Genomic DNA, 27,924 nt, shown 5'->3' with positions numbered 1-27,924 from the left:
CATTGGGTGCCTGATTGGGTGCCTGATTGCTGTTGTTAGGTCAGCTAACAATATTAATATAATATATATAATATATATAATATTATTTGTTTCTCAGAGCTTGGCTAGTTATAGCCTAATGCTAGCTAACATTGAACCTGATTGGTTAGCTACCTGCAGATTCATGCAGGTTAGTAACGTAATAAATTGGGATTATGGTTCATTGTTTAGCTAGCTAGCTACATTTCTTAACGAAAGACTCCACTATGCAAGTAACAATTTCAATAGAATGGTAATGATGTCATTGCAACAACTGTTGATAGATGTAGCTGGTAAATTCGCTCTGGCTATCTACTCCGATTTCAGAGCACTCTCATCTGAGTGTGCCAGAGCGCAGAATAACTGACACATTTACAAACGCTCAACACTATGCTCTGGATAACATAAAAACAGCCTAACCAGCTCTGCTAGGGTGAGTAAAATGGTCAGAGTAAGCTGTTCTCACATTTGTGTCTGGTAGTACCTAGCAAGCTAACCAACGTTAGCCAGTTAGCTCGGGGGCTTGACTGCTGATGTTAAGACAGAACGCTTGGATCACCCCTTAAAGAGATGGGTTGGGATAAAGCTTAAGAGGGTGTGAACAATGCTGAATGGGTGTAGACAAAGAGGTCTCCAGGAGGTGTACCAAAACATTCAAAGGCCATTTTCTCAAAAGTGAGGTTACAAGTTTATCAACTTTCAAAGCAGAATTACTTTCCCATTGTTCCTCAACTGTAGTGTATGAAATTCAATTTTCTAGCTCGGAGTTTTTCCAATGTAAAAAGCACCATTTCAAATTTTGCTACATAAGACCGAATCGAGCCGGTCGGTCACATATGTAAAATCACCAAGGTAACTACTGTATATAGAAAACAACAACAGTTTGTGTGACTGGGTGAAAACATCTAACGCCAGGTTAACGTCACTCCAACAAACAAACAGGCCAGCCTGCATTCCACTGAGTAAAGAGAAGATGCCAGACCAATACACTCTCAGGTCTTATTCTGTATTTCATATGACAAGGTATATCTAAAGTGAAGTAAGCTCTGTCTATGAGAAGAATTGGCAACAATAATGCATACACAAAATCATGAATGAACATGCAAAATGATAGTTTGCAAACTGTTTCATCCATTTCAACACGCTTTTTAGCAATAGCAAGCCTGCTGGGGCGATGTAGTCCAGTATACTGGATTCAATTGAATATTATAGCAATATCTGGACTATGAGTTGGACCTTCAACCGTGTTGGTATGTGGGTAGAACTTACACTCCAGAGTGGACCTTGATGGAGCCGGTGTTCTGTATGTTCCCATAGGAACAGATCTCAATGGAGTCGTCACAGAATGATGACATCCTCCCCAGACCATTCACCTCAGTGTACAGGTCAATCTGAGGTAAACTGTAGTCCCTCACTGCCAGGCGGATGGATCCGATGATCATGGGTGAAGTTGGGACAGGCTGATCCATCTGGTCCAGTGCCCCTGATGTCACCTCCTCTGCCCACACGTTGACCAGCTCCATGGGGCCCTCCTCCAAGGCGATGGTCCGCCCCTGGAACCCTGGCTTCTCATATAGCAGCCAGCTACACAGACAGGAAGTGATGACACACAGAGGCATGTTCATAACAGTGACAATATGTTTAGAGTTGCTGTCATGCTTCGTGAATATGAGACATTCATCAATTCATAAAGGATTGTGTCAAGTTAATAAGATTTTTATGTGTGTGAGATTTGTATTAATCTAAACATTTATTGATGGAATAAAGAGTAAGGGAACGAGGGAAGAATGTTGTCCCCAACAAACGGTCTTACCATCCCCTGATGACCCTGACTGAGATGACAGGAGACAGCTTCATCATGGAGGCATCCTCCACGTCACCAAACACCTCGTAGGCCTCTCCTTCAAACTGAGCCTGCTCATGGAGCACTATCTACAACAGGAAGTAGAGATGGACAGTAAGTACATCTCATGGTCATTACATGTGACACTTGGTGGTTGTATCATGGCCACTTGTAACTTCTTAAACACACTTAGAAAAAAGGGTTCCTCAAGGGTTCTTTGGGAAGGGTGATTGTTCTATGTGGAACCATAATGACTCAAAGAACCCTTTGAGCCCTTCAATGTTTCTTTGCAGTTCAGAAAAGGTTTCTTTCCTGTTTAAGTGATAATTAAAGTGTAGGGGCGGTGGCTCATTGGAATATTTTGGGGTGTGGTTTGCACCCATATCTTTTCGTGCAACCGTGAGTGATTGTCATTCCAGTTGATCTAATCTGTTACATATTAAATATGACTATGGCCAGTGTTGGTGCCTTGTGAAAAACCCACATATGGCCTTGAGTCTATTGAGAACTGTTGTCTAAATTAGTGGTTCTGAATTCTCTCCTCAGGGACACCCAGCCATTCCAGAGCTAGCACATGCACACCTGATTAATATTGTCATTAACACAATAAGGACACATATGGGTTTTTTACAATATAATATGGTTAACCAGAATAAAAAAATCCTGATGGTTCTTCAAAAGGTTTTGCAGATTGAGAAAGTTTGTTTATAAAACCATTCTCCATAAAGGTTCTGTAATGAACCATTCATAATGGGTTATAATGATAGCGGAACCCTTTTTGGTGCTATATAGAACCTTTATTTATTGGTTCTTTATAGAACCTTAGGAAATGGTTCTTTAAATCACCATAAAGGTTCCATTTAGAACATTATGAGCATGGTTCCTTATAGAACCTTCAAAAAACAGTTCTATGTAACACCAAAATAGGATCCACTATCGTTACAAGCCAAATAGCCCTTATTTGGCACTATATAGAACCATTTGTTTTTAGTTTGTAAAATATAATTGAATACTGCAGATGTTGTTTTATTAAATATCTATCAGGATTATCACCATGAAATATGAATAATTATATGAGAGTAAATCATTTAGAACTCTCCAAAACACCACAAGGTGTATACCTTGCATCATATTTTAATATCAGTGTGTTACTGTAAAACACTGGATATTGGATAGTTAGTTTAATGTAAAGTCAACTGTACCTTCCCAGGCCGTTTATGAAACCCTCTCACTTCTGGAATCTGCAAAGGAAAAGAGAGCATGCTGTCTTTCATTTTCTTCTGAGGGACTGGGGGGTGGAAAAGCAGAAGTATCCTGTGTATTTCCTGTACTCCCGACAAAACTATGGACCGCCTCCAGATAAAAATAACTCAAAAGACTAGCAGTTAAAAATGTGCCAGCTTAAAGAACATCAATAGTTAGTCATCTACATGGTATTTGGTGTGTATGAAAAAAACGTTGTTGGGTCTACACCCACTGCTTGCTGGGAAGGAAGTAAGATGGCAATCGTGGCATCTGGCTCATATAAACAGAACAGCACGAGAGAAGTCAGGCTATTCGCATGTTGATAAAAACTGGTGCACAAAATGAGGTCGTTCTGGACGTATATGAAACATTTATTGTGAAGAATGCCTTTTCTTCTCGTCTTTCCTTGTAAACAATGTATGGCTTTTTTCTAAGAGACATAACTTGTAAAGATCTACAACTTGTGAATGGATTTCAACATTCCAAAAGAAAAATATGGACCTGAGGTGATTTAGTGATGTGTTGCCCTGGGGATAGATAATACTGTCACTGCCAGGACTTTGTTCAAGGTGAACCGTTTCTGAAAGACCTGCCCAGTCCATAAAATAATGCCTTGCAGGTCAAAACTCATTCAGTTGTTAAAGTGATTTATCAGTTTGAAGCAGTAAAGCAGTGATGGTACTGAGCGAATATAATAGAAGCAGGTGGAGACAACCATAGATATACTAAACGGTCAAACGTTTTAGAACATCTACTAATTTTTCTTTATTTTTACTATTTTCTATATTGTAGAATAATAGTGAAGACATCAAAACTATGAAACAGTACATATGGAATCATGTAGTAACCAAAATATATTTAATATTTGAGATTCTTCAAATAGCCACCCCTTGCCTTGATGACAGCTTTGCACACGCTTGGCATTCTCTCAACATTTTGTGGAAATTCTTCCCTTCTTAATCATTTGAGCCAATCAGTTGTGCTGTGTCAAGGTAGGGGTGGTATAGAGAAGATAGCCCTATTTGGTAAAAGACCAAGTCCATATCATGGTAAGAACAGCTCAAATAAGCAAAGAGAAAGACGGTCAGTCGTTTCGGAACATTTCAAGAACTTTGAAAGTTTCTTCAAGTGCAGTCGCAAAAACCATTAAGCGCTATGATGAAAATCGCTTTCACGAGGACCGCCACAGGAATGGAAGACTCAGAGTTACCTGTGCTGCAGAGAACAAGTTCATTAGAGTTACCAGCCTTTTTTGGTTCCAAACACCATGTCTTTGTGAGACGGGGTGTGGGTGAACGTATGATCTCCGCATGTGTATTTCCCACCGTAAAGCATGAAGAAGGAAGTGTTATGGTGTGGGGGTGCTTTGCTAGTGACACGGTCAGTGATTTATTTAGAATTCAAGGCACACTTAACCAGCATGGCTACTACAGCATTCTGCAGCGATATGCCATTGCATCTGGTTTGGGCTTAGTGGGACTATCATTTGCTTTTCAATAGGACAATGACTCAACACACCTCCAGGCTGTGTAAGGGCTAATTTACCAAGACGGAGAGTGATGGAGTGCTGCATCAGATGACCTGGCTTCCACAATGCCCTGACCTCAACCCAATTGAGATGGTTCGGGATGAGTCGGAAGGAAGGAAAAGCAGCCAACAAGTGCTCAGCATATGTGGGAACTCCTTCAAGACTGTTGGAAAAGCATTCCAGGTGAAGCTGGTTGAGAGAATGCCAAGTGTGCAAAGCTGTCATCAAGGCAAAGGGTGGCTATTTGAAGAAACTCAAATATAAATATATTTTGATTTGTTTAACACTTTTTTGGTTACTACATGATTCCATATGTGCTATTTCATATTATTCTACAATGTAGAAAATAGTAAAAATAAAGAAAAACCCTTGAATGAGTAGGTGTTCTAAAACTTTTGACCGGTAGTGTGTGTCTTAATCATACACTTCTGTATTGTCTCTATGTAAAATAACTTCTAAATCTAGTCAAAGTAGGGGAGACCGGGGTTGGTGTCACACTTTTTAGTCTTGTGCGTATTTCTCAGCACCAGTATATCAAACAATACTATTTTCAATATTAGGAGAAAGACCAAGGACTTGGGTTAAAATGGGATCCCTTTTTATCCTAATATCTTACCCCAACATAAGTCATCAAATACTCTGACTACTTGTGACAACCAGACCCATCACGGGGTTGGATGTCACACAGTATGCTGGTGGTTGTCACAATGTTTGCTAGTAGCTTCTTCCTTTTGTAACAGCAAATTAAGCAATATAGCATAAATAGTCTTAGAAATAGCCGAGCCTTTCTTTGATTGAACAATATTCCTAACAAAATTCTGCATTTTATGCCGTGAGAATAACATTTTGAGTACATTTGCGTGTGTATGCGCCCAACCACCCGCTAAATAAGATGGCCCAACCACCCGCTAATTAAGATGGCCCAACCACCCGCTAATTAAGCACATGGCTTGACCTAGGAACTCCGAAATAATAACTTTTCAACAAACATAACTGTTGGATACAGGATACGTGGATCTTTTTTAAATATTTCTTTTTACCTATGAAGAAGAACACAAATTCCCATCACTTCAATGTTTTGTCATCCTGACATAAATTGACCAACCTGTGAGACAACCAACCCCGGTCTGCTCTACCTGGCTAAAGAGATTTCAGACAGATAAATAAAATAAGGTAGACACAGCAACAATGCAAAACCCCAAACTGTCAATTGGTTTCATGCAGTCATCTGAGACTCTTACCTTTGTGTTGGCTGTAAGAAGACCATTCAGAGGGGCCTGTGGGAGATGGTTATTGGTTGAAAGATGTCCTAACGTAAGTCCCTTTACGCCCATATTTAGAGGAGGAAGTCCAGCACCCTGACCTAGGTCCATTACAGTACTAACCAAAGCACTCTGTGTAACATTACTCTGTGAAGCTCCTTTGTCTTCCCTGAGACATTTCTCCAGGTGATCTGGTAGCTTTAGCTCAGTGAATGAGGGCAAAGAAGGAGGTGAAGAGGGACTGATTATTGACTCACAAGCTGCACCCACAAGCAGGCCTGGATCCATACCGCTCCCGCCCGCCCTTCCTGGCACTGTGCCCTGGGTTGTAAGAGAAGGAGGAGCACCAATAGAGACTGAGGAGGAAGGATCCCCATTGCCCTTTCCGGAAGTCTTGGGGGAACTCAACAATTTGGACAGTATGGACATCCTTCCAAGCCGCGACGAGAGCTGCCTGGTTTCTTCTCCTTTCCCTTGCTCCTCTTCCTTCTCTACCTCCCTCTTCACTTCTACCTTCACTTCCACCTCTCCATCTTTCCTGTCTGTTTGATACCCTGGTTTTTTCAGGGCTCTAGATGGAGACTGGAGAGCTTTGTAGAGAAGGCTACCTTCTGCTCTATTCTGTCTTGTCCGTGTCTTGTCCTCCCTGTGAGGCTGTTTCTTTATCAACATGGCCGGGGTTACTTTATCCTTCGTCCTCTTCTTCAGGCCAAACTGAAAGCCCTCAGAATCAAAGGGGTTCTCGAAGCGGTCCTCCTTGATGGCGGGCAGAGCAAAGGGGGGTGAGGGGGTCTTGGGATGACTGTGGTGCCTCTTGGAGGGCAGGGAAAAGGGGGTGCCCAGTTCCTTTATGTTCCTGATGAAGTCCTCCACATCGTCAGACTCAGCCAGACTCTCATCCTCGCTGGCGGAACAGTCCAGCCTCCTCTTGGTCTCCCTCTTCTGCTCCCGCTTGGATCTGTGCTCCACATCTAACCAGCTGGAGGGAGAGGCCTGTTTCAAAGGGAGAGGTTTAAGGGGAGAGGGGTGCTTCAGAGAAGTTGGCGGCTGAAGAGGCAGTTCAGTATTGGGGGTTGCTTTTTGAGTTTTAGGGGGTTCTTTGAGGACCAATACCTTCTCATCCTGAGATTTTGTGCTTATGGTTTTTGATTCCTGTTTTGTGTCTAATATCTTAAAGACTGTGTTTTTAGTCACTCCTTCACTTGGTCTATCTTCTTGTTTTGTCACCTTCTTTTCCTTAGCCTTTGTGGTTATGGACTTTGATTCCTGTTTTGCATCCATCTTAGTTACGGTACTCTTATTGGCTGCCTCATGGGGTTTGTCCTCTTGTTTCTTTCCTTTGTGTGGCTGCCTATGTGCATTTGCCAAATTATGTGTCAGTGAAGGAACCTCTTTGTTCAGTTGGACCTCTCCATTTTCAACTGTTTTCTGAACAATCCCACCCTTTGTTAGAATGTCTGAGACCTTTACTGGCTCTCCCTCCTTCTGTACTTCACTCTCTTTCCTAAAAACTATGGATATATCAGAATCTATGGCATTACCAATAGGTACTATATCTGGGGTTTGAACATTAGCTAGTGCCTGTGATTTTTCGTCCAAGCCAATCAGATTTGTCTGTGTAGCCATATTGAGACTATCTCCACTTTCAACCACAGTGGAGGCATTTTTGGGTGAGCTTTCCTTAGCTTCATCCAGGCTATTTTCCACAGGCTGATTTGTACTACCTATTTCCTCTCCAGCACCAGATATGAGCTTCTCTGATGCTGTAGAGGTATTGTCATTGCTCTCATTACTCTTCTGATTGGTTCGGGTGTCAGTGTCAGCATGAATGCGGTCAGTCAATGCAGGCTTGGTAGATGCATATATTACTTCCTCATGGGTAGGTGTGCCTGAGGCAGACACAATGGGGCTTGGTTCAGATGGGCGTTTCTCCACAACGACACCTGGCTCTACATTACCTGTCAGCAGCTGTGGTGTATCTATTAAGGCTTCCACATAGTCGCGGTCAATCTCTGATGAGAGATCTGGGTGTGGTTTGGTTTGATGTTTCTGTGTAACAGAGGTAGTTCTGACTGACAGGGATTTTTCTTGTGCAATTTCCGATTTTGCATCCAGTTTTGTTACAGGTGTACTACTACTGCTGTCCTTCAGTGATTCCTTCGTTCCAGTGATTGCTGGTTTATCTGTTTGATATTTTACAAGCTCAGTGCTACAGTCTGCTACTAGTGAGGAGCCTGTTGCTGGTTTGGTTTGTTGATATTCTATCTGAGAGTTATCTGTGATCAGCGACACATGATCTTGTACTGGTGTAGATTGTGTTTCAGATAGTGTTTCAGAGTTCACAGTTTGCTCAAATTTCTTAAGGGGTTTGCTGCGTTTTCCTTTAGGGGGGGTTTTCTGACGGAACATCGGAAGCTTGCTAGCCACAGTTACAGAATCACTTGGATCTTTCACTGGACTTTTCAAACTCCCAGCATCCTCAGCAGTCTTGTTCATGACGGGAGATGTGATGTTACTCTGCTTCTTCAGTCTAAGGGAGGCAGGTTTCTCTGACTTGGTTGGTACCAGTGCGGGAGAGGTGGGTGTGTCACCATCGTCATGTGGAGTGCTCTTATTGGAGAGCTGTTGGGGCAAGTTTGTTGGCAAAGGGCAAGGCAGCTTGCTTCCTGTTGGTGATACATTAGTTAGTCAGACAATTCGTATAACGGTGTGTTGGTTCGTTTTTTAATCATACAATGCAAAATGAGAGCTATCCCTCTATAAAATATGTGAAATGTACAATACCTCAAGTCCATCAAAGCAATTAAACAATTCTGAAACATTACCACTACTAAACACACAGCTAAAGTGTGTTAGCTAGACAGATGCCATAAGCAAGCAGAGAATCTTATTAATACTGCATGTTTAAAATGCACGACACATTTGTCTTACCCTTCTCAGGTTCAGGGATCAGGGTCTCATCTGTGGGCCTTTCCTCTGGGCTGGGAAGCTCCTGCTGCTTTGGACTGGTTGGTGTGGAAGGCCAACTATTGACACCTGATGCTCTCTCAGTGGTTTTGGTCTTTTTACTGCCTGTGTCGATGGTTTGGGGTTTACAATTTTTCGCCTTTCTGACCGAAGAGTTGTCAGGGGCTTTGGGTAACCGACTCTTTGGTATCATGCTGCTGTTGTTGCTGTCTGGATGTGTGGGAGTCTGTTTTTTCACATCTTTGGGTTCACTTGTTTTGGCAGTGGTAGTGTTGTCCTCTGGGTCTTTCTCCAGTCCATTGACCAGGTTAACCTTATCTGAACTATCTTTGCTCTTATCTTTGCTGAACTTCACAGGTGACATGAGTGGTACTTTAGTAGGTGAGACCTCTTCTGACTTAACAGGCCCAGAAGTTTGTTTTTCTCCTGAACCCACTCCCTTCACCTCCTCAACAATAGGCTTTGTGCCTGTTTTCATCATTAAATGTTTAGGTTCAGGAGTTTTCTGTTGTTTGGAACCAGCCACAGGCACAACCTCTGAAACATCAACTACTGAGGTTGTGTCTGGTGATACTGGGGGTTTCAATGCAGATTCTGATAATGACTTTTTGGGTATTCTCGACTTGGGACTGTCGGTGACCTCTGTTTTTTCTGCAGTGAGTTGACCCTTTGATGTAGACGGCATAACCTCTGTTTTCTCCCCGCCATCTTTAGTTGTCCTTTGCGATGGAGCCCCACTAGAAACCCCCGACTTTCCACCATCTGTGAGACCCTTTCCCTTAGCCATGCCCAGGCCAGCTTTGGACTTGGGTCCAACAGAAGGAGATGGGCTCTTTAACCGACTGGCAACATGTCCTACTTTATCCCCTGGTTTAGACACGGTGACCTGGGGCATCCCCTGACCTCTAACCCCTGAACCCCCAGTGTTAGGCTGTGTTTTGCGTCCTGGCATGGTTGTGGTTACAGAGGCCTCATCCAGATCTGGGGTTGGGGAACTGTCTACAGCTTTGGGCTCATGGTGGCTTAGGTCAAAGTCTGTACCCTCAGTTATCTCTCCCACAGAGATGATACAGTCATTGTTTGGTTCCTTGAGATTTACATTCACCTTTTTGAGGCTTGGCAGCCTGGAGAGAAAAGATGGAAAAATAGTGAGTAGCCCTTTCCTGCAGACAGTGACCAAAAGCTCCCTCTTTCGCCTCATGGGTAGAATGTTATTTATATTTTTCTTTAATTAATAAAGATTATAAAAATGTATAAAACATTTCTACGTCAAACAGTTTGGATATATTTTAGTCTTCTGTGATGTATATAAAGTGTAATATTGGGATGCAAACTCAAAATGGAACACATTTCACCTCTATATCTGACATGGTACAAGTGTCTTCTATTTTTAAGCCCATAACCATGTGTGTGAGGTGTACACTTTTGTTTTATAGTAGATTTGTTTAAGATAAGACCCAACCAATAATCACTCTGCGTGATCCTGATTTAGCCCACTGCGGTAAAAGGTTCACTTTGAGAGGAGGAGGGGAAAACAATTTAGTGTGCAGAATAAACTTGTCACCACAAACAGGTGTGCTTGTTAAACTCAGGTAACATGACATTGATGCTACCTGATTTATACATTCAACTTTAAAATATATAAACACATTCTTCAGAAGAAGAAAAACAGCCTTTAGCAATACCCATAAGTGCAAAGTGAAACTGAAATAAATCTTTCTGCTCTGTGTAACTTGACAAAACAGATTTTTCTAAACTGCTCTTAATTAAAACTTTCAGTAATGTAGAACATCCCCTCAGGTATCAGTATAATAGTAGAAATGTGATTCCATTGAGGTACAGTATAACAATAGTTTTAATCTAAAAACAGGCTATTCCACCTGAATATGATACCACTAAATACATATTCCTTGTGACAATAGTACATCTGATAGATGGATATCAGAATGGCATGCCTTACTTTTATCAGCATTGTATTGTTTCTATTCAGCAAACCTTTTAGTCAAACAAAGTGAGTGACTTGTGGTCACTTTCAGAGTAACTTTCGTCATGAGTCACCATTCAGGATGGAAATAACGCCTGAAGTAAACACAGCCCAGTGGTCACAGATGTGTATTCCACATTGGTTTAAAGTCATTTCACTGAAATGACGTGGAAACAATGTTGAATGGACCAATGAGTGCCCAGTTTGAGATGCCCTCCATTTTGATTGAAATATAACAACAGCTCATTTGAACAAACAATTTTTCTTTTCTTTCAGTGATTATAATTAGCAGGTTACATCTCATGCAATATATATTATATTTTCCACGTCCTATCTTTATCTACTATGAATGTTCTGTTTACAAACTTCTGCTTACTCCAGTAAAGTGGCCTCCAAAATAACTAGTGTGAAATGTTACAGTAAATTGGGAAAACAGTTGTTTTAAAGACAATCTTGGTTGGGCTGAACATCTATGATATTTTCTCTTCAGAATCCCCTGTGCCAGAGGACACAGTTAACAGACTTAACCATATTGTTAAGATAATAAGCATTGCATCAGTGGTACAGATGTAGGATCTTAACCTGATCACTCTTTTGTTGCTGAGAATGTTCCTGCACGGCAGGAAATGCAAACCTGTAGTGTATTTTAGGTATAAAAATACTTCTAAAGTTTGGAATTTCCACTTTAAAATGTCAGGCTTGATTTGCCCTACCAAAAATGTAAATTCATTATAACCTACATAATAATTAATATTTCCTGTTGCTGCAGGATTATTTTCCTGGTGCAGCAAACTGGCTCAAATTAAGATCCTACATCTGAAGCTGTCATGGTCGCTGCTAGCATAATTTAACACAATTCTTATTAGCTTGGTAAAAGGAACAGTTGCTCATGAGTTTACTTGTTGCATTATTCAAATAACTGCTGCATCCTGATTGATTTGCCACTGAATTACAGTATACTACAATATTGAAATGGTTCCCCTGTATTTTGTTTCTTGCTCAACAGCAGACTCGTAACAATTTAGGGTAGCCTATTGACTCGGTTGTAAAGACTGACTGACTGTGCACAGTATTTTGTGAAGAATACATAAGAAGCTTTTGTTGTACTGTATAGTCAATGGCCTTCCGTACATGCAGTAGTCTTGTCAGTATCATTCAGTCAAAGTAAAGTATTAGTACTGTAGGTGAACATTTGAATGACACAGGAGTTTTTCAGCGATGTAACGAACTGTTCTTATTGTTCTCCTTTGGCACAAATAGACATGGGAATACACAGGTTAGGTTGCACACCTCTCTCTCTCTCTTTCTGTCTCGCTCTCCCTCTCAAGGATCAAAGTGCTCATTAAAAAGACTCCCCCAAAAAAGTGAAATAAAGACACTTACAGTTTCACCTCAGACTTCTGAGGAATCTTTGAAGCCAAGTCTACGATGTCATTATTTTCCAGCTCTCTCTCTGTCTGCTCATCCCCATCAAAACTGGGCTCAGGGCTCACATACACCTTCTTAGTGAAAAGCTTCTCACTGTGGGACAGTTTCACACTCCTGCGCTTTTCCTCTTTGCTCAGGGCCGTCTGATCCTCTAAAGGGGGGCTGCACTCGGAGTCTGTGGCTGGACTGGTCGCCTCTGGCCGGGCTTTGTTTGTTTCGGAGTCCTTGGAGACTGGTGCTGTGGATACAGCCAGCTCTGGCTCTCTGCCACCGGATACCGCTGAAAGGGTTACAGTGGCCAGGACACCGGCAGTATCAGTGTACACCACAGGGGCCACAGACACAGGTATGGGCTCTTCTCCCAGGTGTGTTTCCACCCACACAGGTTTGTGTAGCTTCGCAGGTGAGTCCCGCCTCGTCCCCTGCTTCCCCTCTAACGTCATCTGGCTGGGGGAAGCAGTTTCAGCCGAGCTGACGCTGGTGGGTTTCAGAGCCCTTCTCCTGTTCTTCTTCCCCATGGCTGGGCTGTTCTCTCCCTCCTCACCCTCTGGCTGTGGGTCTGAGGAGGACGGGGTGTGAGACTGAGAGGCTAGAGTCACTCCCAGCAGGTAACTCCCCTTCCCTCCAACAGATGTTTTCAGAGAGGTCTTTTTAGACTCGATGCCGAGAGAGGTGACATCAGTCTTTAGGTGAGATTGAGAGAGCTCAAACGACCTGAGGGTGGTTTGGACCACTGGGCTGCCCCACTCCGACCCCTGTCCGTCTTTCACAGTGCTTTGTTCCTTCAGATATACCTGCAGCCTCCTGTTCACCTCCTCCACCACGTCCTTAGCGAGGCCGAGCTCTGGGGCTTGCTCTGCTCCGGAGGGGAACACGTTCGTGGGAGTCAGATTCCCAGAATTCCTGTCTGCCTCTCCGTCTGACTCTGCTTCCGCCCGGCTGACCCTGCACACCTGCACCTCCCTCACGCTGCCCCGGCCGCTGCTGTCACTGTCTGCAAATGGCAGGTCCCCTGTGTCCGCCTCCAACAGAGAGGCTAGGATGGATGTACTAGGGCTGGTGCTGCTACTGAACACTGACCCCTTCGCTTGGAGCTCCGACAGACTCTCCAGCACTGGCCCAGCTCCCGCTTCCACTACCTCTCCCTCTTTCTGGGTAGTGGTGGTCCTCAGCCCGTCCTTCTGGTGTGGGGAGAGAGGAGAACCAGGGGATGGGGTAGAGATGGGAGAGCCAGGACCCAGCCAGGATCCATCCTCAGAGCCTACTGAGAGTGAACCACTCCGGCTCTTCTTCTTCTTGGTGGAAAATAAACTGCTGATGCGGTTAAGCATTCCGTCCGAGCTCTGGGAGGAGACAGAGAGACAAAAAAAAGAAAAAGAAAAATAAATACCCAAATGGAGAACAGACACACCTGTTGTTTTTGGCACAGCTATACAAAGAGCCAGAGGTTGGGTCTCATCTCACTTCTTTCAGTCCTTGATATAATTTAGTACATTTACCTTAATATCCTTAACTATAACCTCCGAAGATTAGGTACAGATTCTTGTCAAAATCAAACACCAGCCAAGCTGAATAGTGAATGTGTCTTTCTACTAACAGCCAGGTTGAACATGATCAGGCTGCTACAGCACCTGGGTAATGACAACATTGGACAGATAGAACATTACAGGAACATTTCTGTGATGCCCACAAGTCAGTAACCACAAGTATTCAAACCCACTGCGGGATAGGTGGAATGAGAACCAACGAGGCAAACTAGGAATGGGAGGGTCATCAAATAAGACTAGTTTGTAATACGATCTATGCAGTATCATTGGAGTAAATATCATATCTGAAGCAAATACAATATATGTCTGTCTCATTCAACCTATACTTAGCCAGGTAAGTCAATAACGACATGGTCTGCTTGTTTCCTTTAGCCAGGATAGTATATTCAGTAACACTTGCCACTGTTTTCCAGGGAGACCTGGGTTCCATCGAATCAATAAAACATACACCTCACATAAAGGTTGACTAGATAAAAACACAGTAGACACAGTAGCATATATACAAAATCACAGGGCACTCTGTCTGTTTCCTAGTACAGGCTGGAACAGGATACAAATCATAACCAAAGATAATACACACTAACACAAGAAAAATGAGACCGCTGCATACCATTTTCATGACACTTCCTGGAATTTAACCTGTAGATTTCCTTTCTTTAGAATCCCAACATACTGACCATATACTGCACCACTCCAGCCCAGTTGACCACTCGCATATCAGCTGCAAAAAGTTAATGTTGATCAGCTTTTTACTTCCTGCTAAGCTGGGATAAGAGTCATAACGCTGCCAAATCCAACAATGTGGGGGAAAAAAACGCCCCTTCACAGAGAGACAGACAGTCTGTGTGTGATGTATGTGTGTATCTGTATATGTCTAGCCTTGAGTAGACTATCAAACAAACTGCAGTACATCGCTTCAGGGCATAAATCAATTTGTACTGCCAAGTACAGTTCAGCATATAGGCTATTGTGAAAGAGCTTTGACATAGCAAACAACTCACAGGAATGAATGATCCAATGAGAATATATGGACACGGATATCTGCCTAACAACCCCACCCTTCCTTCCTCAATCAAACTGGAGCAAGTAAGTAGTCTGAAAACCTCTTTATCAATATAATAATACCATGGACAGGAGAGCTACTTTCAGTTGGACTGAGACAAGGAAAGAACACATCTCTTGTGGTTGTACGTAACACAGTATGGACATTTGCATACTTGCAAATCGCAGCATGTTTCGGTTGTGTACAGCATAAATGTTTTGACCAACTCTAACAAATGCAAGGGCACACATTTGGACCCTTTCCCTTTAAATTGACACAAGTTGAATGATTTGCTGGTATTGTTTCATATGGACCTGTGCACATCCTTCATTCAGAAGTAGAAATGGATCCAGAAGAGTCTGGATCTCAACAGGACTTTTACCTAATAGAAAATCCTGTTGAAACAGAGCTCATTGTTCCTTTGTTTCCAAATGGCCTCAGACAGGTCAGGAAACACATGAAAGGAGATACCACAGACTTTGTGGTTGCAGTACTGTATTCCAGGCTATGTTCCAAATTGTGAGCCTAGCATAGAAATAAAAGTCTACCCCAGTAACCAGGTTTTTTCTTCTTGAATGGCTGAATGTGCTCAATTCTGCACTTCTGAAAATGTTGGATGAATATTAATAGAACACAGAGTGAATCCTACCCCATTAATTACTCCAGGATGGAGAACAGGTTGGACAAGTCTGTGTCAATGGAGAATAACACAGTAAGGAAATTCAATTCTAAAGAATCATTTCTAGCATGCCATTTCACCGAGGATATCTGTGGCATCTTGTAATTTGACCCTTCACCCTTAATGATTTCTATACAATTGGACAGGATGCTGATAAAGAACTTACAGTCTTACATTGATCTTAAAACCTCTAGGCATGGAATAAATGCTCATATCGATTGTTACTCCAAACCCAAATATTGCGTAATGCAAAGCTTTAGTATAAACGGAGTCATAAACTGGTATTGAGGGATCTGTCTGAAGAATTTCAGTTGCTGCATAAAATGTTTATGGGCAGTTAGAATCAATAACACTACAGGTGGGTTCCAGATACACACATTCCGCACAGGCCTGTGCAAATGACACAATCAAAATGGATTTCCGTGGACATTGTATATAAGATATTCTGCAGAGGATTTGTGTATCTGGAAGGCAGCAGATCCACAAGGTCTGCCATGAGAGGTGACTGTATAGTTCCCCTAAGGAAAAGCACCTTTAGTAAATCTGCATTCTCTGTGAGAGCTTCCCATGTCTGGAATACACTGCCATCAGACACACATAACTGCACCACATATCACACTTTCACCAAATGCTTGAAGACATGGCTAAAGGTCAATCAGATTTGTGAACATGGTCCCTAGCTGTGTGTTGCCACTCTCCATGTTGTCTGTTGTCTGTAGCTTGTGAGGTGTGGAAACACTTTGTTGCTTTTATGAATTTTGTCTTGCTGCTTTTTGTTTTATGCTGCTCTGTCTGTATGCTACGTCTTGCTTGTCCTATGTTGCTCTGTCTGTATGCTATGTCTTGCTTGTCATATGTTGCTATGTCTTGCTTGTTCTATGTTGCTATTGTCTATATTGTAATTGTTTTTAATAACCTGCCCAGGGACTGCGGTTGAAAATTAGCCGGTTGGCTAAAACCGGCACTTTTACTGAAATGTTGATTAATGTGCACTGTCCCTGTAAAAATAAAAATAAACTCAAACTCAAGGTATCCTATAACCACACTACCTCTCCTGCAGCTGATACCCTGCAAAATGAGTCAATACTGCCCTCCTATGTACCCTTTGTACATGACTTATCAGCCAGGCTCAGTGCAAGCAGTAACAATCAGTTGTATGGGGTAAATGTCTCTAAGCTAAGAGACAGACTCTGTCACTCTCAAATGATTTGAAAAAAGTTTCAGTTGAAAACATTTTTTTTATTTTTTTTTATCAAGTGAGTTGGATATTAATCGAACCACTCTGAAAGTCCTCTATGTTTGACATATACTTTGAACAATTGTAGAACTATGGTAAACATGTACGGTACCGTATGATTAGCCACTATGTATACTATAGTCACATTTCATCATTCATCTCAACATCATTCTTAGGTGAGTCTGTCCTAAGGCTAGCTGGCGCCATTGGCTAAAGGGGATCCTAATAAATTAAATCAAACAATCCTAAAGGAGTCCAGATTGTCCTCACAGAAGGTAAAGAGGGGGTGGTTTCTCCACAACACAAAAGTGGACTCCTATTGTACACTACTATATTATGACGTACCTTATTTCTGGACTTGGTGGGGCTGAGGCTGTTGAAGGCTGACATGTCGAAGCTGAACATGGAGGTAGCATCCCTGTCTCTCTCCGTCCTGGTGCTGTTGACGCTGTACTCTGTCGACACACTCAGCTGATCAAAACTCCTGTCACAGAGAGAGAAAGATAGGTACTGTTAGGCTTAGAGCAGGCAGATCTTCTTACCCATTACCACTGATAAACATGTAACTATGTTTCTATCCCGCGCCTACTCGCTCAGCCTCTCTTTTTCTTTCATATCCTTAGCCTTTGACCCACATTCTGTCACACACATTCACAGACCCATGGCATGGCTGATAGTCCCACCCACATGTTGTTGTTATCCCATTAATGTTATATGACCTTGTCAAAATGAAAGGTACAAAAGTCCAGTCACCTCCCTTGACTGCTTGACGCTCTGAAAACAACATCACCTGTAAAACAGAAAAGTCTCGTTTTCTTAAACGTCAACTTATCCAAGAACAAAACGACAACCCTTGTGTTTCCTGTTTAAACTATGGCATCTGTTGTTCTCTTCACACACTGTGTACATACATGTACTGCAGTACAGGAATAAAACCAAAAACATTTCCTCCCTCCAAATGGGGTGAGTTCATTAGAGCATTCATTGTAAGTGTTGACACCTTAATCATGCTCGGCAGACGACAACAATGATAGCAGAGACAAATGGGACACTGGTCAGACGACATTCACTCCACACGACTTAGTCACACCAATGCGTGTGTGCAGCAGTTAGACTACACCGCGTGGATTCTGGGACATGTGTGTGAAGAGGCACTGGTCTGTTTTCAAGAGGTTTTGGCTGTCAGCACTATACCCAAAGGCTTTTAAGTAGACTCTGTGTTGTCAACAGAAGCAGTTAGGCTAGCTCACCCACTGTGGCATCCCATTATAGTGAGCTACGGTCATCACTCCCCCAAATGCAGAATGGTCAACAGCATTCCATTGTAGATACGTGTGCAACATCCGGGGTGTTTTAAGAGGAGTAAAATGTTCAGAAATAATTCAGCAATGTTGAAGATTAATCCAGTACCTAGAGAAACACTTTTAACATCAATCAATACGATAATCGTCTACACTATTCACTTACATTTGTATCTTCTACGTTCGGGAAGTTTCAACCACCTAAACCCCTGCCAAGTGAAAATGGCTGGTCATGTGGATTTTTCACCACAAGAGGACGCTATGTTTGTTCCAAGATAGCTGGTATCACTGACCAGCATCTTCTAGCTTTATTATACCATCTCTGCCTACAAGAGGGTGTATCGGATTACATTTTCCTGACTGATGAATCATACAGAATAATAAAACATACTGCCATTCTACAGAATCTATTGTTTCCCCGTGGCATATGTTTAGTTACCCTGGTCATGCCAACTTTGCCAACACTTTGAAGCCAGTCTCTTTAGTTAATGATTTACTGGTACAGTGACGTTGGGTAAACTGTGCAGAAAGGTGTGCTACAACATTCAGTCTATGAGCCATGAATTGGGAAGGAACCGGGGATGTTTTTAATTCATGGGACATCATGCATGAATGGTGTTGATTATGAATTTGTTTTCTGCAAAACGATGCTCAGTTTGCAAGACTTCCACAGAGGAAGCATCCAGCGCAGATGCATTCTCTTCGTGAAGACGTCTGGCAGAACATCTCACATACCACGGCTTGATATGAAAAGATCTGAAAGGATGACAATGCATATGAATGCTAATTGCTTCCATTAGTTAAATAATGGATATTCACTGTTACATAGGCCTATCCACAGAAAACATTAACAATTTTGCAGTTTGCAGACTCTTGACACAAAGCCAAGGCCCAAACCAACCAGTTCCAACCTGCCTGGAGTCTTTCTCTGTTACATTTACATTTTAGTAACTTAGCAGATGCTCTTATCCAGAGTGACTTACAGTTAGTGCATTCATCTCAAGATAGCTAGGTAGGACAACCACATATCACAGGCATAGAAAGTACATTTTTCTTCAATAACGTAGCTGTCAGCAGAATCGGAGCTAAGAGGGGGGGGGGGGGGGGGGGGTCAAGTGCAGTGCTGGTTAAGTGTTCTTTTTTTTCTTAATTTTTTGGGGGGGGGTCAAGGCGAGGAAGAAGATTATTTAAGATACTGCATGAGGAGGTAGTTTTTCAGATGTTTTCGGGAAGATGGGCAAGGACTCTGCTGTCCTAGCTTCAGGGGGAAGCTGATTCCACCATTGGGGTGCCAGGACAGAGAAGGGCTGAGCGGCAGCTGTCCTCCCATAGGGGTGGGAGGGCCAAGAGACCTGAGGTGGCAGAACGGAGTGCTCGGTTTGGAATGTTGGTTTTGAGCATAGCCTGAAGGTAGGGAGGGGCAGTTCCTCTTGTTATGCCATGCCAACTGATGTCACCCACACAGTACAGGGCTGTGGAGATAGCGCGTCTTCAGATCAGGCACAACTTTGCATAACAAGAGGAACCGGGTAGACTCTTAGATAAAAAGGTGCTTTCTAAAACCGGCTGTCCCATAGGCGAACCCTTTGAAAAACCCTTGTTGGTTCCACAGAGGGTTCTACATGGAACCCAAAATTGTTCTACCTGGAACCAAAAAGGGTTATCCTATGGGGACAGCAGAAGAAGCTGTTTGGAACATTGTTTTCTAAGAGTGTAACATTAACAGTTTAAATAATCTTTCCTGTAACATGTAAATGTAAAGTGTTTTAGCCATTAATGAAGTTCAATGAACTGTTGTGCAATGCCTATGGTCACCCCCACTAGTTTCCTGGGCATGTTCACACGATACACTTACAATGGCAACACAGCACAGCTGTTTTGTCAAAAAGGCAGTGTATCATGCATGCACACACACACACACACACACACTGGACAGCTTGGCACAGCTTGCAGCTTGGCACAGTGCGATGCCACGACAATGCCAACTTGCCTAGGTTTTTCAAAACAGTCACATGAATCGGATCACTCATCACACAGAAACAAACACACAAACATGTTTTAATAAACATACGCATGGAGAAAACATGTGGACCCTGTGGGACTTCATCAAGTCAAACAAGGGATGGAGGGAAGTCAAGGCCTGACTCAAACCCTATTCTACAAGTTATGAGTGGGGCTGGCTGGGTGACTCACCAGTGGCTGTTGATGAAAGACATGTTTGTTTTTGCCAGGCCCAATCTAATGCAAACTCTAAAACACACTTAAACGGCTCTGGTTTGGACAGCAGCTTACAATGGTAGCTGAATGATGCATGTGCTTAAGTTTAATAGACAGAGAATATGAACATTAAACATTATATATCACTCTGTGCACATACTGTACATTACGCAACTATGCATAGTTTAGCAGAAAGCTGAAAGACAGAGCTTTTGTCCAGAATAGCAATGTACTATATCAGTTTCAGGGCTCCAGACTAGCATTTTCAGTTGGTTGCACAAGCCCATGATTTGGTGACACCAATAATTTTTTTGCTATGCTTAATTAAGAGGTTTAATATACTTCTGAAGTGGCATTCAATGTCATGATTCAAGATATTTTTAGGTGCAACCTAAAATCGAGGGAATTTTCCTGGGAGGTTTTAATAATGTTCTGACAATGGAAATAGCAGGTTATTTGAAGGTAATTAAATAATGTTCTGAGAACATGTTCCAGTAAAACTTTTAACAACACTGCTAGCTTAGTTTGAGTTAACTATTTTGAACTCAAAGCACAGATAGGACACATAGAAATGGATTTGCTTGGGCATTAATCATGCAAAAACATTTATTTTTTATTGTGGCATGTGAGATTCAAAGCTATGATCGTGTTCTATTCTCTATCCATGGAATAAGTCCACTACACCACCAGGATGGGGCTACCATGCCATGTTTTTATAACTCATACAAAGCTGTTTATTTTAGTCTATTCAAACAGACCCTATTTCAAAGGAAACAAGCGATCATTAAGACCAGGTGTGGCCAATGTGGGCGCGGCAAACACAGCTGAACACACTTAACAACATTGAGGATAGAGAGAGTTTTGTTGATGCTGAGAACAGTGAACAGTATATGTTTTTAAATGTAAAAAAAATTGAACTCTGAACATTATTGAAGTTTTCTTAAGAAGCTAAAACAAGCAGCTCCCGCGCTCAGGTCTGTTCAGCGCTGGTCCGACCAATCTCATTCCACGCTCCAAGACTGCTTCCATCACGTGGACTGGGATATGTTCCGCACTGCGTCCAACAACAACATTGACGAATACGCTGATTCGGCAAGCGAGTTCATTAGAAAGTGCATTGAAGATGTCGTTCCCATGGCAACGATTAAAACATTCCCAAACCAGAAACCGTGGATTGATGGCAGCATTCGCGTGAAACTGAAAGCGTGAACCACTGCTTTTAACCAGGGCAAGGTGACCGGAAACATGACCGAATACAAACAGTGTAGCTATTCCCTCCGCAAGGCAATCAAACAAGCTAAGCGTCAGTATAAAGACAAAGTAGAGTCGCAATTCAACGGCTCAGACACAAGAGGTATGTGGCAGGGTTACAGATTACAAAAAGAAAACCAGCCCCGTCACGGACCAGGATGCCTTGCTCCCAGGCAGACTAAATAACTTTTTTGCCCGCTTTGAGGACAATACAGTGCCACTGACACGGCCCGCAACCAAAACATGCGGACTCTCCTTCACTGCAGCCGATGTGAGTAAAACATTTAAACGTGTTAACCCTCGCAAGGCTGCAGGCCCAGACGGCATCCCCAGCCGCGTCCTCAGAGCATGCACAGACCAGCTGGCTGGTGTGTCTTTGGACATATTCAATCAATCCTTATCCCAGTCTGCTGTTCCCACACGCTTCAAGAGGGCCACCATTGTCCTTGTTCCCAAGAAAGCTATGGTAACTGAGCTAAATAACTACCGCCCGGTAGCACTCACTTCCGTCATCATGAAGTGCTTTGAGAGACTAGTCAAGGACCATATCACCTCCACCCTACCTGACACCATAGACCGACTCCAATTTGCTTACCGCACAAATAGGTCCACAGACGATGCAATCTCAACCACACTGCACACTGCCCTAACCCATCTGGACAAGAGGAATACCTATGTGAGAATGCTGTTCATCGACTACAGTTCAGCCTTTAACACCATAGTACCCTCCAAACTCGTCATCAAGCTCGAGACCCTGGGTCTCGACCCCGCCCTGTGCAACTGGGAGGGACTTCCTGACGGGCCGCCCCCAGGTGGTGAGGGTAGGTAACATCTCCACCCTGCTGATCCTCAACACTGGGGCCCCACAAGGGTGGGTTCTGAGCCCTCTCCTGTACTCCCTGTTCACCCACGACTGCGTGGCCATGCACGCCTCCAGCTCAATCATCAAGTTTGCGGACGACACAACAGTGGTAGGCTTGATTACCAACAACGACGAGGCGGCCTACAGGGAGGAGGTGAGGGCCCTCGGAGTGTGGTGTCAGGAAAATAACCTCACACTCAACGTCAACAAAACTAAGGAGATGATTGTGGACTTCCGGAAACAGCAGAGGGAGCACCCCCCTATCCACATCGATGGGACAGTAGTGGAGAGGGTAGTAAGTTTTAAGTTCCTCGGCGTACACATCACAGACAAACTGAATTGGTCCACCCACACAGACAGCATCGTGAAGAAGGCGCAGCAGCGCCTCTTCAACCTCAGGATGCTGAAGAAATTCGGCTTGTCACCAAAAGCACTCACAAACTTCTACATGCACAATGGAGAGCATCCTGTCGGGCTGTATCACCGCCTGGTACGGCAACTGCTTCTCCCAACGCCGTAAGGCTCTCCAGAGGGAAGTGAGGTCTGCACAACGCATCACCGCGGGCAAACTACCTGCCCTCCAGGACACCTACACCACCCGATGTCACAGGAAGGCCATAAAGATCATCAAGGACAACAACCACTGCCTGTTCACCCCGCTATCATCCAGAAGGCGAGGTCAGTACAGGTGCATCAAAGCAGGGACCGAGAGACTGAAAAACAGCTTCTATCTCAAGGCCATCAGACTGTTAAACAGCCACCAATAACATGACTCAACTCCAGCAACTTTAATAATGGGAATTGATGGAAATTGATGTAAAATATATCACTAGCCACTTTAAACAATGCTACTTAATATAATGTTTACATACCCTACATTACTCATCTCATATGTATATACTGTACTCTATATCATCTACTGCATCTTTATGTAATACATGTATTACTAGCCACTTTAAACTATGCCACTTTGTTTACATACCCTACATTACTCATGTCATATGTATATACTGTACTCGATACCATCTACTGCATCTTGCCTATGCCGTTCTGTACCATCACTCATTCATATATCTTTATGTACATATTCTTTATCCCTTTACACTTGTGTGTATAAGGTAGTAGTTTTGGAATTGTTAGGTTAGATTACTCGTTGGTTATTACTGCATTGTCGGAACTAGAAGCACAAGCATTTCTCTACGCTCGCATTAACATCTGCTAACCGTGTGTGTGACAAATAAATTTGATTTGATTTTGATTTAATGTTCTCAGAACCATTTGAGAACATTACTTTAAATAGAACCATCAAGAAACCTGTAGGAAACGTACCCACAGAAGTACGTTGTTTCTTAACTTTCTTCGAACAATTTGAGAACATTACTTTAGATAGAACTAAGAGGAAACCTGTAGGAAACGTTATGCTGAAATATTGAAATTCTCATAGAAGAACATTGTTTCTTTACGTTCTCTGAAATATTTGAGAACATTCCCACTGTCAAAGAAGTTGGGGAACGTTCTTAGAACATTACCAACATTTTATAAAATGTAACCATGTTTGAACGTTTAGGAAACGTTCTGTTAAAGTAATGAAATAACAAGAAAATGACATTATTTTCTCAAGTTCCTTCAATGTGCTGAGAATGTTCCAAAGCCAAGCAACTATCCTGCAAAATAACCACACTCTCACCAAGCTATAAGAAACATATGGTTCTCAGAACATTGTGTGCTAGTTGGGTAGCTAGATAATTAACTCTAAACATAATACCCACTGCTGGTAGCCATGTAACAATCTAACAGTAAATGTAATTTCCTAAAAATACTTCTCAAAGCAATATCAAATATCTTAGTTGTAAAATAATTGCTATAGAGCTCAATATTAAATTATACCTACAGAAAGATGAGAATATTCTCTCTTCAACAGTGACATCAGTTGCCTCCAAAGCTGTGTTTTCCCCGCAGTTGGATTTTGAAACGTTATAGCCTACAATCAGAACCATTTTTGATCATCACAGAAGTAAGCTCCAGTGAAACAGATACAGGGGCAGCGGAGCGACTTTCATTACAGTAAAGAATGAGGATAATGCACATCACTGTTTGACCAAATCATAGCCAAATCGTAGCCTAAAATATAGGACATTTGGAGTGAGGTGAGCGTGTAGAATGTGCAGCTCAGTCCGATACATTTTTTATTAGTCGTAACTGTTACGGCTCTCGTCGTAATGAGGATCGGACAAAAGCGCAGCGTGGTAAGTGTTCATGATTTTATTTGATCACAAAATAAACAAGAGGGAAAACCGAAACAGTTCTGTAAGGTGCAAAAACAATACAGAAAACAACTACCCACAAAACACAGTTGGGAAAAAAGGCTGCCTAAGTATGATTCCCAATCAGAGACAACGATAGACAGCTGTCCCTGATTGAGAACCATACCCGGCCAAAACATAGAAATAAAGAAACTAGAACGCCCACCCTAGTCACACCCTGGCCTAACCAAAATAGAAAATAAAAGCCTCTCTATGGCCAGGGAGTGACAGTAACTGGCACAGTTAGGACTTAATTGTCACAGTCGAGTGATTTCTGACAAAATTGAAGCAATACAACAGTTCTTGGGATAACTGTTGGCAGCAGAGAAATTAGACTGGTTGTTAGTAAAAACCAAGGAGGAAGGGCTAGGAAAAACATCTCGTTCAAACAGGCAGGCCTGTATATTGCAATAAGTCCTGTATTCACTGCAGGACAACAAAGAGAGCTTTATTTCCCCAGAAGATGACTGATGTCAGCGTGATCCCTAGGTCTTTATTGAATACCACTCTGTGGGTCTGTGTGTATACAGTACGTACGGTATGTGATTTTGTCTTTGTATATACAGTGTTCAGGGGGATGAGGTTCAAAGCAGGGTTATGTTTGCATTATAGTCCTCTAGAAAGACTGTGTTTGCCCAAAAGAAGCTAGAATACTTATTGACTTCTAACCAGTCCCCTCAAACAACAGAAGCACTCCCTCCCTCCACACACGCCATCACACATTACATGAATATCCTGCTACTGTGCATGGTTTGCAGAATGATAGGAACCGTATTGACAGGGTCAATAGTCTTTCGAAGGTCACGCACGCACACACACACACACACACACACACACACACACACACATGCACAAATAACAGGATGTGCAGCACACACCTATAATACGCTGGCCCAGATCGCATTGCATTGGCTTTGTATGTAAAAATAACAAGAGCTACACCTTTAATGTTAAGTGCTATATTCCAAAGTCAGATCATTGTCACATGCCACCAGCTAATCTGGCATTTTAACTAGCTAAAGCTGAATCTGGGTCAGTTGTAACAGTTTGTATGTCTAGTGTCAGACTGTACCAGCAATATTCCATTGACTGGACTGAAAACAGACCAATAGACTGTCACAGGTTATCTAAACTTAAACTTTGCAGGTGACAGTCACTTATTCTCGTCTAGTTGAACCTGGAGCACCAAATTGCTGCCTACAAACTGTAGAGACAGACTGCATTCACACCCCCTCGCCTTGTTTATAACAGGCACAAACATGTGTCTTCTGTCTTAATGTTGTTCACATTCTGATTGTGCCCACGTTTTCAGAAAAGCATCTACACATGGTATTAAGATGTGTCTCTTATCTGTCCACTGTATCCGCGTTGTGACCAGATTTCGTAGTCTCCCTAAATGCAAAATATTTGACGGATATCTTTTCTAAATTATATTTCTTTATTTTAAGACTTGGTGTCATAAGTCAGTAGTGCGCCGCCACCTGTCAAGGATTTTAGACGATGGGATAATGATGAATGGTTAAATGGTTTCACTGCCCAAATCTGTCTACACCTGTAAAATATCCAGAATGTGTGTTCAGCCACTCTGAATGAACACACACACACACACACACATTTGTTTTACTATCTATGTGGGGACCAAATAATTGATTGAAAATCCTATTTTCCCTAACCCCTAAACCTTAACCCTAACCAGAACCCTAACTCCTTACCCTAAACCTAACCCTAATTGTAAACCTAAACCTAAAATAGCATTTTGCGAAATGTCCCCACTTCTCAGACTTGTCCATGTTATACTGTCCTTGTAAAGGACGTCTGGTCACCACAAGGATAGTAAAACCAAAATCACACACACAATTTGCCACGATGTTCCCAATCCCCTGCGTATGCCAACACCTTGCATAGTATTTTAGAGTGACAGCTAGGTCCAGCTGCCTTTGTGTCAAAACGAAAGTTTAACTTACAAATGTGTGTGTAATGGCATGGTGATGTACACTTCCAATGAAGTAGTCTCATAGGCCCATGCTTATTATCTTGTGAATATAAGCCACGGATTGCACGGAGAAGGATTGCGCGTCCCTGTCTTGCTCAAGGGCTGCCCCCATACCCCTGTCATGGAACTTGCATAGCCACGGGGCAGGGAGGCAGTTTAAATCCCCATCTAAGAAAGCAATTTTATGGACCATTATTATAACCTAACAGGTCTAGCCACTAGTTTGTATGTTGTGAACAAGTGGTAACCTAAGTTAGTGGTATAGCTGAGCCTAATGCATAGCCTACAGCATAACGGACACTATGCCCCTGTTTTGGGATAACATCCTTGAACATCCTTGAAAACATCCTTGAAAACATCACTGATAGATGGATACGTGTAAGGAGATTTTACGCTAGGCTACCAACCAAGTTATTTCAGATAAGTGAATATTTCTTTATTGATCATTGATCTAATAGATCAATATTTAGATCAATGATTATTTCAAGAAAGGGAGAATCCATCCAGTCTGAAGTTGCCAGGGGAAACTTGGTGTGTGTGTGTGTGTGTGTGTGTGCATGAGTGCGTGTGCAGCAACGCCTGCTTAAACAAGTGTGTTAGATCATTAGATCGATGACCATTTGTTTGTTTTGCCTCTACGTTTTACTCCCCCATACACACACAGCTGCATACACACACAACCCATCTCTACCTATGTAACTACACATACTCAAAATACCTCATCCAAGTCCGTGTGGTTCCTCCTTCTGAAAAGACCAGGGTTGGGGAGTAATGGATTACAAAAAAACGGTAACTGTAATCCGTTATGTTACCAGCAGAAATATGGTCATCAGATTACAGATACTTTTGAAAAACTAGATGATTACTTTGAGGATTACTTTAAAATTCAGAAAGGATGTTTGCAAAAAGAAAATCTTTGACACTTAAGTTTTTGACACCTGAGCGAGTCTGACCACAAGTCAGAGACCACTATGACGACACACCAAATGTGTTTGATGGGTCGGGGGAAAAGAGCAGGAATAGGCTTTTGTAGGCTACAGTCCAAGCTAGGTCTTCCAATGGTACGACTGCTGTCGGCATCCAAAGATTATCCAACTTGAATAAACGCTTGGAGGTAAGGATGACAGCAGTGTAGTCTACGATGATACGGATGTCACTTATTATTTATATCATAGCGCATTGATGTGAATCCCACTGCTGATCTCTCATTTAGCTAT

General features: G+C 42.5%; 1 protein-coding gene across 3 annotated transcripts in view; it reads right to left on the bottom strand.

Moving 5' to 3' along the window:
• LOC109903917 (uncharacterized) overlaps positions 1-27,924 on the bottom strand; it is a 51,329-nt gene that overhangs the window by 13,756 nt on the left and 9,649 nt on the right. Inside the window, exons 2-8 of one of the 3 annotated variants that reach the window (XM_020500927.2) lie at positions 17,126-17,264; positions 12,231-13,618; positions 8,828-9,987; positions 5,876-8,562; positions 3,064-3,102; positions 1,832-1,950; positions 1,288-1,602 (exon numbers count right to left, since the gene is read on the bottom strand). In XM_020500927.2, the coding sequence (XP_020356516.1) occupies positions 1,288-1,602; positions 1,832-1,950; positions 3,064-3,102; positions 5,876-8,562; positions 8,828-9,987; positions 12,231-13,618; positions 17,126-17,264 (5,847 nt within the window). Of the gene's footprint in view, positions 1-1,287; positions 1,603-1,831; positions 1,951-3,063; positions 3,103-5,875; positions 8,563-8,827; positions 9,988-12,230; positions 13,619-14,432; positions 14,624-17,125; positions 17,265-27,924 lie in introns of those variants that run through there. The other 2 variants (XM_031788300.1, XM_031788301.1) reach the window with 2 other exon arrangements.

Source organism: Oncorhynchus kisutch, linkage group LG14 (assembly GCF_002021735.2).
Source record: "Oncorhynchus kisutch isolate 150728-3 linkage group LG14, Okis_V2, whole genome shotgun sequence".
Classification (NCBI taxonomy): Eukaryota; Metazoa; Chordata; class Actinopteri; order Salmoniformes; family Salmonidae; genus Oncorhynchus; species Oncorhynchus kisutch.
Note: the sequence above shows the minus strand (reverse complement) of the source record. Positions and strands in the feature narration are given on the sequence as shown.